The sequence below is a fragment of the Microtus pennsylvanicus genome, chromosome 1, assembly GCF_037038515.1.
Source record: "Microtus pennsylvanicus isolate mMicPen1 chromosome 1, mMicPen1.hap1, whole genome shotgun sequence".
In the NCBI taxonomy this organism is placed as follows: domain Eukaryota; kingdom Metazoa; phylum Chordata; class Mammalia; order Rodentia; family Cricetidae; genus Microtus; species Microtus pennsylvanicus.
This window is the reverse complement of record NC_134579.1, coordinates 156,109,314-156,124,460: the sequence shown is the minus strand read 5'-3', so window position 1 is coordinate 156,124,460 and position 15,147 is coordinate 156,109,314. Positions and strand designations below refer to the sequence as shown.

At 39.7% G+C, this 15,147-nt stretch overlaps 2 protein-coding genes across 2 annotated transcripts in view; both read right to left on the bottom strand.

Moving 5' to 3' along the window:
• The window catches only part of LOC142832944 (uncharacterized), a 776,034-nt gene that overhangs the window by 678,959 nt on the left and 81,928 nt on the right, over positions 1-15,147 (bottom strand). The gene's annotated exons all lie outside the window — the stretch shown is intronic.
• LOC142837615 (vomeronasal type-1 receptor 4-like) lies at positions 2,497-3,416 on the bottom strand. Its single transcript, XM_075952800.1, is given in 2 exon segments — positions 2,497-3,053; positions 3,056-3,416. Coding segments are annotated over 2 exon segments (918 nt in total).

Below are 15,147 nucleotides of genomic sequence, written 5' to 3'. Positions count from 1 at the left end.
TTTAAGTTTTTCCCTTTCCTATTTTACTTTTTAATTTATCTTATTTTCCCTTTAATTATTTGGAAGTTTGTGCAAAAATGGAGGGTGGATGCAAAGGGACAGGGAAATGATTGGGATCAAGATAGATGATGTAAAAGACACACTAAATAAATAAATTTGAAATCAAGGCTGGAGATATGGCTTAGCAGTTAAGAGGACTCACTGCTCTTCCAGAGTACCTGAGTTTTCTTATCAGCACTTATATGGTAGCTCATACCTGTAAATCCAGTTCCAGGGAATCTAATCCCTGTTCTCCCTTTCTTGGGCACTCCACTCACACAGTTCACAGACATACATGCACCAAAACACCCAGGGATAAAAATGAGGTTCCAACTCTCTACACACACAACAATAACAACAAATGACTGAATAAAGCTGGGAGCTTCATCCCATGGACTTGAGAACATGTACTGAAAGAATGCATAGCCTTAGAAAGGCCAAGCATCCAATCCAGGAATCTAGAGGTGTGGACTGAGCAATAGACTGATTTTCAAACACCTTTAATTAATTAAAACAAACTTGCATTACCTCAGATTAAATCCAAACAACTGTTGCTATGGACTCTTTTAATGAGAAGCAGGTTATCTGTGTAATCAGGACTCAATGTCTCTTTGCTGCCTAAACTTTTTCTTTGTACTCTTCATTTCTCATATGGCTTTGTGATCTACCTGGTCCAATCCCAGGTCCCATTTGCTGGTCTGATCACTTACCAAGACTCTTGAAACAGACTTTCACTTATGGACTCCTCGTTTCAGACAGCAGGTGGACAAACTCACCACAATTGTTTTCCTGTCCGAGATCCTGTTGTCAGTTCCATGGTCCCTAAACAGTATGTGAGCTAAAGAGAGGCATCCAGTGCCTGGTATATGAATGGGTCTGTGATTCTGTGACCTCACCTCCCCTTAGACCTTCAATTATCTTTTCACTTGCAGTAGCAAACAGACATGCAGGTGTGAGCAGTCAGAGAACTTTTCTGAGAATTGTTTGTCTCAGGTGAAAGGGTAAAATTGCTATTTTCTTCCTCTCTGAAGAGAATTTTGGAAGTGAAGATGATGGTCTTCTAGCTCTTGATAGGTGGAAGACAATATGTCACTGGGAGGGAGCAGGAGATACTGAGGTTGGACGTGGGAAGGACTGGCAGTGAACTATAGAGGTCCCATTGCATTATTTCTTCCCATGAGGAAACTTAGTTATATTCTGTTTGTGAGTCTAGAAAGCAGTGGTTCTCAACCTGTGGATTGTGACCATTTGGTGTCATCTAAGACCATTGGAAAGCACAGCAGCCTTGTGTCTGATAACTTCAAATTTTCCCGGGATAAAAACAAGTTCACAGGAACTGAAACTTAACTCGTTTGAGGCCCTGACCCCTAACTCCAAACAAGACCTTTCCACATCTGCTCCTTGGAAAGGACCCAGAACTAGGTTCCTTTTGTCCTTTCATTGGACTCTCTGAGAAAGCCTTAGACCTGGTTCTCAACAGTTGATGCTAAAGCATTTCATGTTTTGGGACTTAGAAGGCTTGATGAATGGGTTAAGACACTGAAATTAGATGAGCATGTCCAGACAGGGGCAAATGGAGCTTAGTCTTGTGGGAGTGGCCTAGGAGAATCAATTGGAATTCCAAAGGAAGACAGAAGAAGGCATTTGATCTCCTAGAAGTGGAATTAGAGTTGGTTGTAAATCACTATGTGAGGCCTGGGGTTTGAGACCAGAGGTAGTAACTCTGAGGATAACAATTTTCTGTCTCACTGATATCAGAGTTGCATACAAAGATGCGCACAATTAGGGAAATTCCAATGAGCTGTGTACTAAATGCACACCACTTACAAAAATGTGCAAAGGTGGTATTGCATAAATAAATTTCACAGACATAATCAGCAAAGTAGAAGATAATAATATAAGTGCTGATCCCCCTCATTATTTCCGGGAAAAATTATATCAAAACTTTAACCATTATTATATTGTTATGAATGATTACTCTTTGGAAATTTTCTCAAATATGCCCATTATTGCATGAACAGAAATATTTATTATTTAATTGTCCAACACTGTTAGGTTTCTGAACATTGTTCATGAGGATGAAAGGAAAAAAAACATGTTTCACTGTATTAACTTTATACAGCAGAGGTAGCTAAGAAAAAGTAAATTAGCATATGTCCAATCAATTTTAACCAGTTAAATAAAATAATAAGATAATGTCAAGATTCATATGTTATTTTATTTTTGTCTTATTAAGCATGACAAATAATTTAACTAAAGGCATTCTTTCTTCACAAAAAAGAATGAGGTTTGCAAATATACACTTAACACAGTACACAAGTTTTTGTGCGTAGGTTCACACACGTGTCACCCTCGCTTTATGGTGTGATAGTTTCAACAGTGTATTGAGAATGAAAGGTGATGGAATAACAACTTAACGTTGATCAGAAACCAATAATTTACATGTTGACCTTATGATTAGTATTTTCTATTCCTTGCACTTTGAAAACAGAGTGAAGGTTCACAGGAGTTGTTGCTCATCAGCAGAAAGGGACTCACAGTTGGGAAACACCCAGAGGCAATTGAGGCAGCATTTAGCATGAACCATGTGGGATGATAAACCAGAGTTAAATGAATATCTAAGAGGCAGGAAACTGTGTAAAAGCAGACAAACGTGCTCACCAAGAGCAGAATGGTTTTTGTGGCTCTGGACACAGGGGAGGACCTCTGGGAGTAGTTGCTTCTGTGAATGTGCTTCATTCTCTGCTTGTGTCTGTAGAGGATGCAAATCATGGAGCCACTGGACCAAAGCATCAGCAATGTGAAAAACACATCAGGACTTGAGAATAATATTGCATAGAGGATGTCAATGACTTTATCATGAGGGGCAGCAGAACAGTATTCAAGGTCTTTTAGACTAGTGATGTTTATATTGTTAAATTTTCCAGTCGTGTGCAAAGGAAAAGCAATGTTTGCAAGAAGGGACAGGATCCAGGTCACACATGTGGAAGAACCAATGTACCTGGGGCTTGCAATTTACACTTTGCCCAAGTGGAGTCCATAGGGCTGATGACAATAGCCTGAAAGACACTCAGAAAGCAGGTGGTGCTGATGGACACTGTCCTCCCCACCCTGTGGAGATAGAAAAGTATTTTACACCCGATATCCCAGAGGAAGTCTTTCAAACCAAAAGCTGCCATTGCCTGGAGCACACCTTTACACAGCAGACTTAAGGTGTTTGCTGTAATCAAGTGCATCAAGATATAGTCTGTGGTCTTTAGCCTGCATCCCCTGAAGTTAAACAACAGATAGTGGCAGAGGAGATAGGAATTTCCCAAAATTCCAATGATAGTCTGTGATAAGAAGATCACTCCAATAGACACATCTGTGACTGCCATGCCATTGGTTCTTGCGATCTGAGCCCAAGGATTCTGTGCAGGAAGATGAGGTGTAGGTTTCACATATCAAGTGAGCTCAACATTCTCCATCCTCAGTTAATCCTTTGTGAATATTTTCTTCAACCTTATTTTACTAAGAGGCTTTTAAGAGGTCATCCACTAGTGTAGGAGGCATTTATAATGTACAAGTTTCCACTGCAAGACAGTACATTGTAATGACCTTTTCATGCTCTCTGCTCATGGTCTAGAAGGCAGCAATGACTCTAATTTTATTTGTAAATTTAGAACTCTAAAAGGTGGTAATATTAGGTGATGTGCAAGGATGGAGTATGTAGGTAAAAGTATGAGTCATAAATATAGAAAAGTAGTATTTCTAAGATTCAATTTCATTGTAGTTCATGTGTGTATGAGTGTGTGTGTATGTGTGTGTGCACGTATGCGTATATTCAACTGTTAAACTGGAGTAACAAGAATCATTTTTACATTTAAAAGAAATGCAACATGTGTTTTGTTTTGTTTTTTGAGGCAGTGATTGTGGAAGTTGGGCTGAAATAGAATAAGGTAAAAAAAACCAATTATTGAATATTTTCTGATTAATTTACTTAAAGCACCTCTATTTGTACTGCCTATGTGCCAAGAATTACTTCACTTGCTACCTGGAAGAGAGTGACCTGGAGAAATAGCCAGAACAACATGCCATTGCCGTTAACATCCTCCTGAGTGCCATGTAGGCTTCTGTAAAATCTCAATTGCTTGTCTTCCCCACCTTGTGGTTTGATAATGCAAACTGAACCCAAGACCAAAGTCTTACTGGCATTATTATGGCTTTGTTTCACTGGAGACATCTGCTCTCTCCCACTCTCATCAGTGTCAAGGTGCTTATTCCAGAGCGATTCCCACTACAAGACTTTCTTTTAATTACATTGATCATTAGTGGTATAGGAATCAGACAAGAGTAGTCACTAAATATATTTGCTTAGTGTATAGACCCACTTAGAAAAATTGTTATTTAAAAAGTTTTTCTGATGAGACAGGTTTTGTAAGAAGGAAGTCTTCTCTCTTTTCCTTCCTTTGAAAGCTACCAAATCATCCTAGTGTATTATTATTTTATAGTAATAACTGATGTGTATAAAGTATTATTTAAAGAAAGTGTATTAACTATCTGGGATAAGCCTTTGAGAACGCATGCTTGATAAGTGGGAAAATGGGGACTTGAAAGTATTTGAGGATGGACAGAGAGTACAGTAAGTCAGCATCCTCCCTATAAAGCAGTACATGGATTGCTCAAGCATCAACCATGCATTTTTGTATTTACACATTCATATGATCTTGCAACAAGCATGATTTTACATATTTGATAGTAAGAAGTATCCTTGTGTGTATAGATATTTATTACATAAGGTGGTAGCCACTGTTAATGAACACCCATGTGTTTTAATTCAATGAGAACAACATAATATTTCTGAAACATGAACCACTGAACATCTGTATAAAGATGGCTCTGTCCTAGGACTGATATATAATAATTTATTTGTGCTAATTTATAGACTGAATATCACTTAATAGAATGATTTGATAGTGTTTTCAAAGAAAAAACTAGTTTGCATAGCAATACCCAGAAATCTATGATAAGAATCTGTCAGTCATCACATACTTTGTCATAACTTAAAAAAGAAGACATACAGTCATAAAGTGAGATATAAACATTATTATTGATCTGATGATATGCTTATGTACTTATTGATACCTGAGTTAATAAGACCATTTTCAATGAAGCAAGATAGGTGAATAACATTACGAACAAGGGTTATCATATTCACAGATGTGTTGGCAGACCGTTTGTTCCTTTAAATTGAAAATCTCTGATTTTCATGACATATAATATATATGACTTACAACAGGATTAGGTGAACTTGAGGAAGAGAACTCCAGATGGCTCTCTACATTCACACCACCACAATAGATGAGGATATATTTTCTACAAGGAGGATGTTTTTAAACAAGTGAAAGCAGCTTAGTGCTGGTGTAAGAAGTATATTATAACCATGCTAACTCCTTTCTTAAAGATTTCTTTTCAAGCTTTCTAGAAGGGAAACAACATAATTATAACGAAAGGCAATGATGCTGAGGTAAAGAAAATTCCTTTCTCATTACCTTCATTGTGTGTCAAAAGTTAGAGAAAACTGTCTACTCAAGCAGTTTCCCTTTGCATGTATTTCTGCCCCCAAACAAGCTTCCTCTAGATACTTTCCACCTTTTATACAATGCATGGGGAAACCATAGCATCAACCTAGGGAACTTAGAATTCAGGATCAGAGCAAGCACACAAATTATACATGTAAACATTTTGGAAATACAGTTTCATTTAGACTTAGATAAAGCAACACCCACCACTGTGACTGACAATTTCTTTGGTCTAGGGAAGCAAGTATCAAGCATGAGTCTAAGATCACATTGTTTCTTGTGTCTTGAACTCAATTTCCAGGTCCCTTTCTGTGTCCTATGATGTTATGCCATACAAACAGGTTCAGTCTATAGATCTTTTTTTTTCCTCATAAGATCACTTACCCAGATGCCATGCACAGTTTTCCCATCAACACTTTGCTTCTCACATGACAATTGAAAAAACCATCCATTCTTTTTGTCTCTATGACTAGGAGAAATGTGTAGAAAAGAAGACAATGCCTGAAATATGGGGCTGTGATTCTGTGACCTTTCTTCCCATCTGACCTGAAATTATCATTTCAACTTTAGTAGTAATGGGTGCACAGGTCTGAACAATAATGTTTCTCAGAGTTAACTTTCTTCCCAGGCGATAGTTTAAAAAAAACAGTTACAAGTTTCTTGCTAGATTGTTTTAAGAGACTATCACAAATTGTAAAGAGGGTCTTGTTTCTCCATGATCCTTGGAGGTAGACTTATGTGTGTCCAGGCATAGAGAATTCTTAAGTCTTTCTGGGATCTATTAGTGAACTGCACACTTACCATTCAATTATTTTTTAGAGTTTGTATTTTCAAAATCTATGTATTTTTGATTTCTCATCTCAGTAAACACTTGACTAGTTTCTATTTTAAGGAAGAAAGTGAATAATAAAGCATAGTTCAAAGAAAAAGAACAGAATGCTAACAGTTGGAAATACCTTTCAGTGACTTTCAACAAAGTGTGTACACTTTTGAAAACTTTAAAGTATTTATGAATGTTATCAATCATGTCAAGAACTATGGAGAAAAATCAGAAGGGTTTGTAGGGTGATCTGTATATGTGAGACACAGACAGGAAGGCATGAGCTCTGGAGAAAGGAGATGGAGTAAGGTGATAGTGAAAGATACCAAGGACAGAGAGACATAAAAAAAGGAAAAGGGTGAAATGAAGAAATATTAAAAATCCAAAGGAAAGAAACAGCATGGCTGCCTTGACCATAATAGTGAACAAAGTGTTGACTCTGTGAAAGACATCAGACATGTTTTGTGCTGGAAACACAAAAATGACTGTTCTTGTGGGCTCAGTGGGATGAGGATTAAGTGTTAAACTTGAAATTATCCACTAATTTTGGAGATCATTTAGTATTTGTGTGGTAGCAGTTTTAATCTAAGAATGTAGTTGAGAGGCAAGCAGGCCTGCTTTTCATCCTGCCTGACTCCTGCATAGTTAGCTGTACACCCTAAATAATTACACGGAAACTGTATTCATTTAAACACTGCTTGGCCCATTAGCTCTAGCCTCTTACTGGCGAACTGTCACATCTTGATTAACCCATTTATAATAATCTGTGTAGCACCACAAGGTGGTGGCTTACCTGGAAAGATTCAGCATGTCTGACCTGGCGGCTGGCTCCATAGCGTCTCTCTGACTCTGCTTTCTTCCTCCCAGAATTCTGTTCTGTCTACTCCACCTCCCTAAATCCTGCCCTATCAAAAAGCCAAGGCAGTTTATTAACTAATAAAAGTAACACATAGACAGATGACCCTCCCACATCTTAAGAACATCTGAGACTAAGATGGAATTGTGAATTAGAAAACAGTCTGGACTACCTACAAATATATTTTCGATAACAACCCTCAGCTACATTGTTTTACAATAGACATAACTGGCATAATTTTATTCTTTATAAGATTTAAATAAGCATTCTGGAAACCTAGTCAGGTGACTGAGGATGGGTCTAGGAGGAGAACCTATTATCGCAAATTTAATAAGCCAGCATAATTTCTAATGCCATTCTACATACAAGTGAGTGTTGCTCTCACACTTCTTCAAAGAACCTTTTCTTTGCAACAGAAAGGGACCATTACAGATAACGATAGCCAAAATGAAGACAAAAAGAAATGATTTGGTTTCCACTCATAATTGATGCATCAATGACACAATTCCTACACTTAAGACTCAGGGATCATTATGGAAGATTAGGGCAAAAAGATTGTAAGACTCAGGAAATCTGCTGCGAGATTTTTGCCTCCTAGAAATGTCAAGAAATCTACACTCAAGAAGTCCCATCAATGTGGCTGCCTAACCAAGACCTTAGCAAAGACAACTTCAGTAGACAGGGCAACATAAAGGGGGGAAATATCATAGGACCAAAACTTAGACAAAGAACTACAGATTGCTAAGAAATTCTGAAATAAAGAGAAATGGTCTTCCCCAGGAAATACCACCCACGTTGGTTATAAAATAGTATGGTAGTTTGATGTATTTCACCCCCATAAGCTCATAGGGAGTGCCACTACTAGGAGGTGTGATCTTGTAGAAGGAAGTGTGGCCTTATTGGAGGAGGCTGGATGACACAGGCTTTGAGGTGGGAGGGTGATCATGGGCATTATAAGGTAATCCCACACAAGCTCAGAATTGAGTATAAAAAACGGTTCTTTATTCAGGGGTAGACTTACAGATCATAGTCCTCTGCATGAACAGGGAACAGGAACCAAATCCAGCAGCATCAGGAGAAAGAGACAGAGAGACAGAGAGACAGACAGACACACACACACACACACACACACACACACAGAGAGAGAGAGAGAGAGAGAGAGAGAGAGAGAGAGAGAGAGAAGGTGTGTGCACACTAGCTTTATGGCTGCATTTATAGTATAAGAGACCAGGCCCAAGTGGATGGTATCTTAAAGGCTATTGACTGAAGGAGTTCCCACAGCACCTCCCACTTTTGTCTAAATAAGAGGGTTCAAAGCCTAATATAAGACTATATACAGTAAGAACAAATATCAAGGGGAGTTCCTTTGCTTTTATGGCCTGCCTGCACCAAGCAGGGTAGGTGCTTTGTTTGCGAGCTGCTCCATCAGCACGGAGGCCTGAGCTCTCAGCGCCAGGAGAGACAGCGTTGGGGTGAGTTTCTGGCCCCGCCTGGCGCCAGCCTGGGACAGGGAGCTCAGAGGTTCCTTGGCCCCCTATCCTTCTTGAACTCTCTGCAGGGCCTCTACTCCTGGCATACCGCCTCTTTCTTCCTAGACCACCCAGCTTCCATCCAGAACCCTCCCCACTTCGGCCCCACCGCCCTCTCTCAGCACATAACATCACCCAGCCCAGCCTGTCTGGGCACTGGGTCCGAATCCTCGGGGCACCCAAGCGGGTGGGAGTTCCTTTGCTTTTATGGCCTGCCTGCACCAAGCAGGGTAGGCGCTTTGTTTGCTAGCTGCCCCATCAGCACGGAGGCCTGATCTCTCGGCGCCAGGAGAGCCAGTGTTGGAGAGCCAGCGTTGGGGCACCAGGAGAGCCAGCGTTGGGGAGAGCCAACATTGGGGACAGCCAGCGTTGGGTAGGCAAGGAGAACTGATCCAGTAAAAGAAGATCCATAAGGGAGCATTTGGAAGAAGAGATGGGTAGACGCCAAGGCAAGAATTCGCCCAACAAGCTGAAAAGCAACATGAAGCCACCAGAAACCAGCGACCTCACAATGGGAGGACATGAACACCTTAATCAAGAAGAAGTAGAAAAGATTGACTTCATGAAAGTGATTGACACCCTTAAACAGCATGTAAAAAATGCCCTTATAAAAATGGATGAGAAATATAACAGAAAGTTTGAAGAATTGAATAAATCAGTGAATGATACCCTAGAAAACCAAGGAAAAACAATCAAACAGATAATGGAAACAGTTCAAGACTTGTAAGCTGAAATGGAGGCAAAGAAGAAAACACAAACAGAGGGCCGGCTGGACATGGAAAATTTAAGTAAACAAACAGAGTCTACAGAAACAAGCATAACCAACAGAATACAAGAGTTAGAAGAAAGAATCTCAGATTCTGAAGATACCATAGAGAAAATAAACACACTGATCAAAGAAAACAGCAAGTCCAACAAACTCTCATCACAAAACGTTCAGGAAATATGGGACACAATAAAAAGACCAAACCTAAGAATAATAGGAGTAGAAGAAGAAGAAGTGCAGCTCAATGGTCCAGAAAATATATTTAATAAAAGTATAGAAGAAAACTTTCCCAACCTAAAGAAAGATATACATATGAAGGTTCAAGAAGCATACAGAACACCGAATAGGCTGGATCAAAAAAAAAAAACATCCCCTCGTCATATAATTATCAAAACACAAAGCATACAGAATAAGGAAAGAATATTAAGAGCTGCAAAGGAAAAAGGCCAAATTACTTATAAAGGTAAACCTATCAGACTTACACCTGACTTCTCCATGGAAACCATGAAAGCCAGAAGGTCCTGGATAGATGTACTGCAGAAACTGAGAGACCATGGATGCAAGCCCAGATTACTATACCCAGCCAAGCTTTTGTTCACTAAAAATGGAGAAAATAAAATTTTCCAGGATAAAAACAAAATTAAACAATACACATCCACAAATCCAGCTTTACAGAAAGTAATAAAAGGAAAATCACTAACCAAGGAGTCCAACAATGGCCACAATAACTCAGACATCTAGAGACCCTTCACCAACACAAATCAAAGAAGGGAAACACACAAACTCTACGACTAAAAAGGTGACCGGAGTTAACAACCACTGGTCATTAATATCACTTAATGTCAATGGACTCAACTCACCTATAAAAAGGCACAGGCTAAGAGATTGGATAAAAAAAAAACAGGTTCCAACATTATGCTGTTTACAAGAAACACACCTCAACCACAAAGACAGGCACCTACTCAGAGTAAAGGCCTGGGAAAAGGCTTATCAAGCAAATGGACCTAAGAAACAAGCAGGTGTGGCCATACTAATCTCTAACAAAGTTGACTTCAAACTTAAATCAATCAGAAGAGATGGAGAGGGGCATTTTATACTCATAACAGGAACAGTTCATCAGGATGAAGTCTCAATCCTGAACATCTATGCCCCTAATATAAAAGCACCCACGTACATAAAAGAAACATTGCTAAACTCAAGGCACCCATCAAACCGCAAACACTAATAGTAGGAGACTTCAACACTCCTCTCTCACCAATGGACAGGTCAATCAGACAAAAACCTAACAGAGAAATAAGAGAATTAATGGAGGTAATGAATCAAATGGACTTAACAGACATCTATAGAACATTCCACCCAAATAGGAAAGAATATACCTTCTTCTCTGCAGCTCATGGAACTTTCTCAAAATTCGACCACATAGTCGGTAACAAAGCAAACATCCACAGTTACAAAAAAATATTAGTAACCACATGTATCTTATCAGATCACCAAGGATTAAAGTTAGAATTTAACAACAATGCTACCCCCAGAAAGCCTACAAATTCATGGAAACTGAACAGTCAACTACTGAACCATACCTGGATTAAGGAAGAAATAAAGAAAGAAATTAAAGTCTTCCTGGAATTCAATGAAAATAAAGAAACAACATACTCGAACTTATGGGACACTATGAAACCAGTCCTAAGAGGAAAGTTCATAGCACTAAGTGCCCACTTAAAGAAAACAGAGAAAGCTCACATTGGAGACTTAACAGCCCACCTGAAAGCTCTAGAAAAAAAGAAGCAGACTCACCTAGGAGGAGTAGAAGACTGGAAATAATCAAACTGAGGGCTGAAATCAACAAAATAGAAACACAGAAAACAATACAAAGAATCAACGAAACAAAAAGCTGGTTCCTGGAGAAAATCAACAAATTGACAAACCCCTATCTAAACTAATCAATTGGCAGAGAGCGAATTTGCAAATTAATAAGATCAGAAATGAAAAGGGGGACATAACCACATACACAGAGGAAATTCAGAAAATCATTAGAGCTTACTACAAAAGCCTATATGCCACAAAACTGGAAAATGTAAAGGAAATGGACACTTTTTTAGATAAATACCATATGCCAAAGTTAAACCAGGACCAGGTGAACAATCTAAATAGACCTGTTAGTCGCGAAGAATTAGAAGAGGTTATCAAAAACCTCCCTACCAAAAAAAAGCCCAGGACCAGATGGTTTCAATGCGGAATTCTACCAGAACTTCCAAGAAGACCTAATACCTATACTCCTTAATATATTTCACAATATAGAAACAGAAGAGGCATTGCCAAATTCCTTTTATGAAGCTACAGTTACTCTGATACCAAAACCACACAAAGATCAACCAAGAAAGAGAATTATAGACCAATCTCACTCATGAACATCGATGCAAAAATCCTCAACAAAATACTGGCAAACCGAATCCAAGAACACATCCGAAAAATTATCCATTATGATCAAGTAGGCTTCATCCCAGGGATGCAGGGCTGGTTCAACATACGAAAATCTATCAATGTAATCCATCATATAAATAAACTGAAAGAAAAAAAACCATATGATCATTTCATTAGATGCTGAAAAAGCATTTGACAAAATTCAACATCCCTTTATGATAAAAGTATTGGAGAGATTAGGGATACAAGGGTCATACCTAAATATAATAAAAGCTATATACAGCAAGCCGACAGCTAACATCAAATTAAATGGAGAGAAATTCAAAGCCATCCCACTAAACTCAGGAACACGACAAGGCTGTCCACTCTCACCATACCTCTTCAATATAGTGCTTGAAGTTCTAGCAATAGCAATAAGACAACATAAGGGGATCAAGGGGATTCTAATTGGAAAGGAAGAAGTGAAATTTCGTTATTTGCAGATGATATGTTAGTGTACATAAGCGACCCCCAAAACTCCACCAAAGAACTTTTACAGCTGATAAACACCTTTAGTAATGTGGCAGGATACAAGATCAACTCCAAAAAATCAGTCGCCCTCTTATACACAAAGGATAGGGAAGCAGAGAGGGAAATCAGAGAAGCTTCACCTTTCAGGATAGCCACAAACAGCATAAAATATCTTGGGGTAACTCTAACCAAGGAAGTGAAAGATCTATTTGACAAGAACTTTAAAGCATTGAAGAAAGAAATTGAAGAGGATACCAGAAAATGGAAGGACCTCCCTTGCTCTTGGATTGGGAGGATCAACATAGTAAAAATGGCAATTCTACCAAAGGCAATTTATAGATTCAATGCAATCCCCATCAAGGTCCCATCAAAATTCTTCACAGATCTTGAGAGGACAATAATCAACTTTATATGGAAAAACAAAAAACCCAGGATAGCCAAAACAATCCTATACAATAAAGGATTGTCTGGAGGCATTACCATTCCTGACTTCAAACTCTATTACAGAGCTACAGTGATGAAAACAGTGTGGTACCAGCATAAAAACAGAGAAGTCGACCAATGGAATCGTATAAAAGACCCGAATTTTAACCCACAAACCTATGAACACCTCATTTTTGATAAAGGAGCCAAAAGTATACAATGGAAGAAAGAAAGCATCTTCAACAAATGGTGCTGGCATAACTGGATGTCAACCTGTAGAAGAATGAAAATAGACCCATATCTATCACCATGCACAAAACTCAAGTCCAAATGGATTAAAGACCTCACTATCAGTCAGAACACATTGAACCTAATAGAAGAGAAAGTGGGAAATACCCTACAACAGATGGGCACAGGAGATTGCTTCCTGTGTGTAACCCCAACAGCACAAACATTAAGGGCAACATTGAATAAATGGGACCTACTAAAACTGAGAAGCTTCTGTAAAGCAAAGGACACTGTCACCAAGACAAAAAGGCAACCTACTGACTGGGAGAAGATCTTCACCAACCCAGCAACAGACAAAGGTCTGATCTCCAAAATACATAGAGAACTCAGGAAACTACACTTTAAAATGCTAATTAACCCAATTAAAAATTGGGGCACTGAACTGAATAGAGAATTCTCAGCAGAGGAAGTTCAAATGGCCAAAAGACACTTAAGGTCACGCTGAACCTCCTTAGCGATCAGGGAAATGCAAATCAAAACAACTTTGAGAGATCATCTTACACCTGTCAGAATGGCTAAAATCAAAAACACCAATGATAGCCTTTGCTGGAGAGGCTGTGGAGGAAGGGGTACCCTCATCCATTGCTGGTGGGAATGCAATATTGTGCAACCACTTTGGAAATCAGTGTTTTGGTTTCTCAGGAAATTCGGGATCAACCTATCCCTGGACCCAGCAATACCACTCCTGGGAATATACCTAAGAGATGCCCTATCATATGACAAGAGCATTTGTTCAACCATGATCATAGCCAGAACCTGGAAACAACCTAGATGCCCCTCAATGGAAGAATGGATGAAGAAAGTGTGGAATATCTACACATTAGAGTACTACGCTGCAGTAAAAAACAATGACTTCTCGAATTTTGCATGCAAATGGATGGAAATAGAAAACACTATTCTGAGTGAGGTAACCCAGACCCAAAAAGATGAATATGGGATGTACTCACTCATAATTGGTTTCTAGCCATAAATAAGGGTCACGGAGTCTACAATTGGTGATCCTAAAGAAGCTAAATAAGAAGGTGAACCAAAGGAAAAACATATAGTTACCCTCTTGGCTATGGGAAGTAGACAAAATTGCCGGGGAGAAAATTGGGATCTTGGGGGTGAGGTGGGCTGGGGGTAAGGGGAGATGGGGAGAGAAAAGGGAGAAGGGGAGGAAGGGGGGAACTTGGGGAAAAAGGAGGATTGGGATAAAGGAAGGTTGGATAGGGGAGCACGGAAGCACAATTCTTAGTTAAGGGAACCACCTTAGGTTTGGCAAGAGACTTGAACCTAGAGTGACTCCCAAGAGCCCAAGGCGATGTCCCCAGTTAGTTCCTTGGGCAGCTGAGGGTAGGGAACTTGAAATGACCCTAGCCTATAGCAATACTGACGAATATCTTGCATATCATCATAGAACCTTCATCTGATGATGGATGGAGATAGAGACAGAGACCCACACTGGAGCACTGGATTGAGCCCCCAAGGTCCCAATGAGGAGCAGAAGGAGGGAGAACATGAGCAAAGAAGTCGGGACCACGAGGGGTGCACCCACCCACTGAGACAGTGGAGCTGATATACTGGGAGCTCACCAAGGCCTGCTGGACTGTCACTGAAAAAGCATGGGTTAAAACTGGACTCTCTGAACATGGTGAACAATGAGGGCTGATGAGACGCCAAGGACAATGGCACGGGGTTTAGATCTTACTTAATGTGCTGGCTTTGTGGGAGCATAGCCAGTTTGGATGTTCACCTTCCTAGATATGGACGGAGGGGGGAGGACCTAGGACTTACCACAGGGCAGAGAACCCTGACTGCTCTTTACACTGGAGAGGGAGGGGGAGAGGAGTGTGAGGAGGGGGAGAAGGGTGGGAGGAGGGGAAGAAGGCTGGGAGGAGGGGGAGGGAAATGGGAGGCTGGGAGGAGGTGGAAACTTGTTTTTTTTTCTTTCT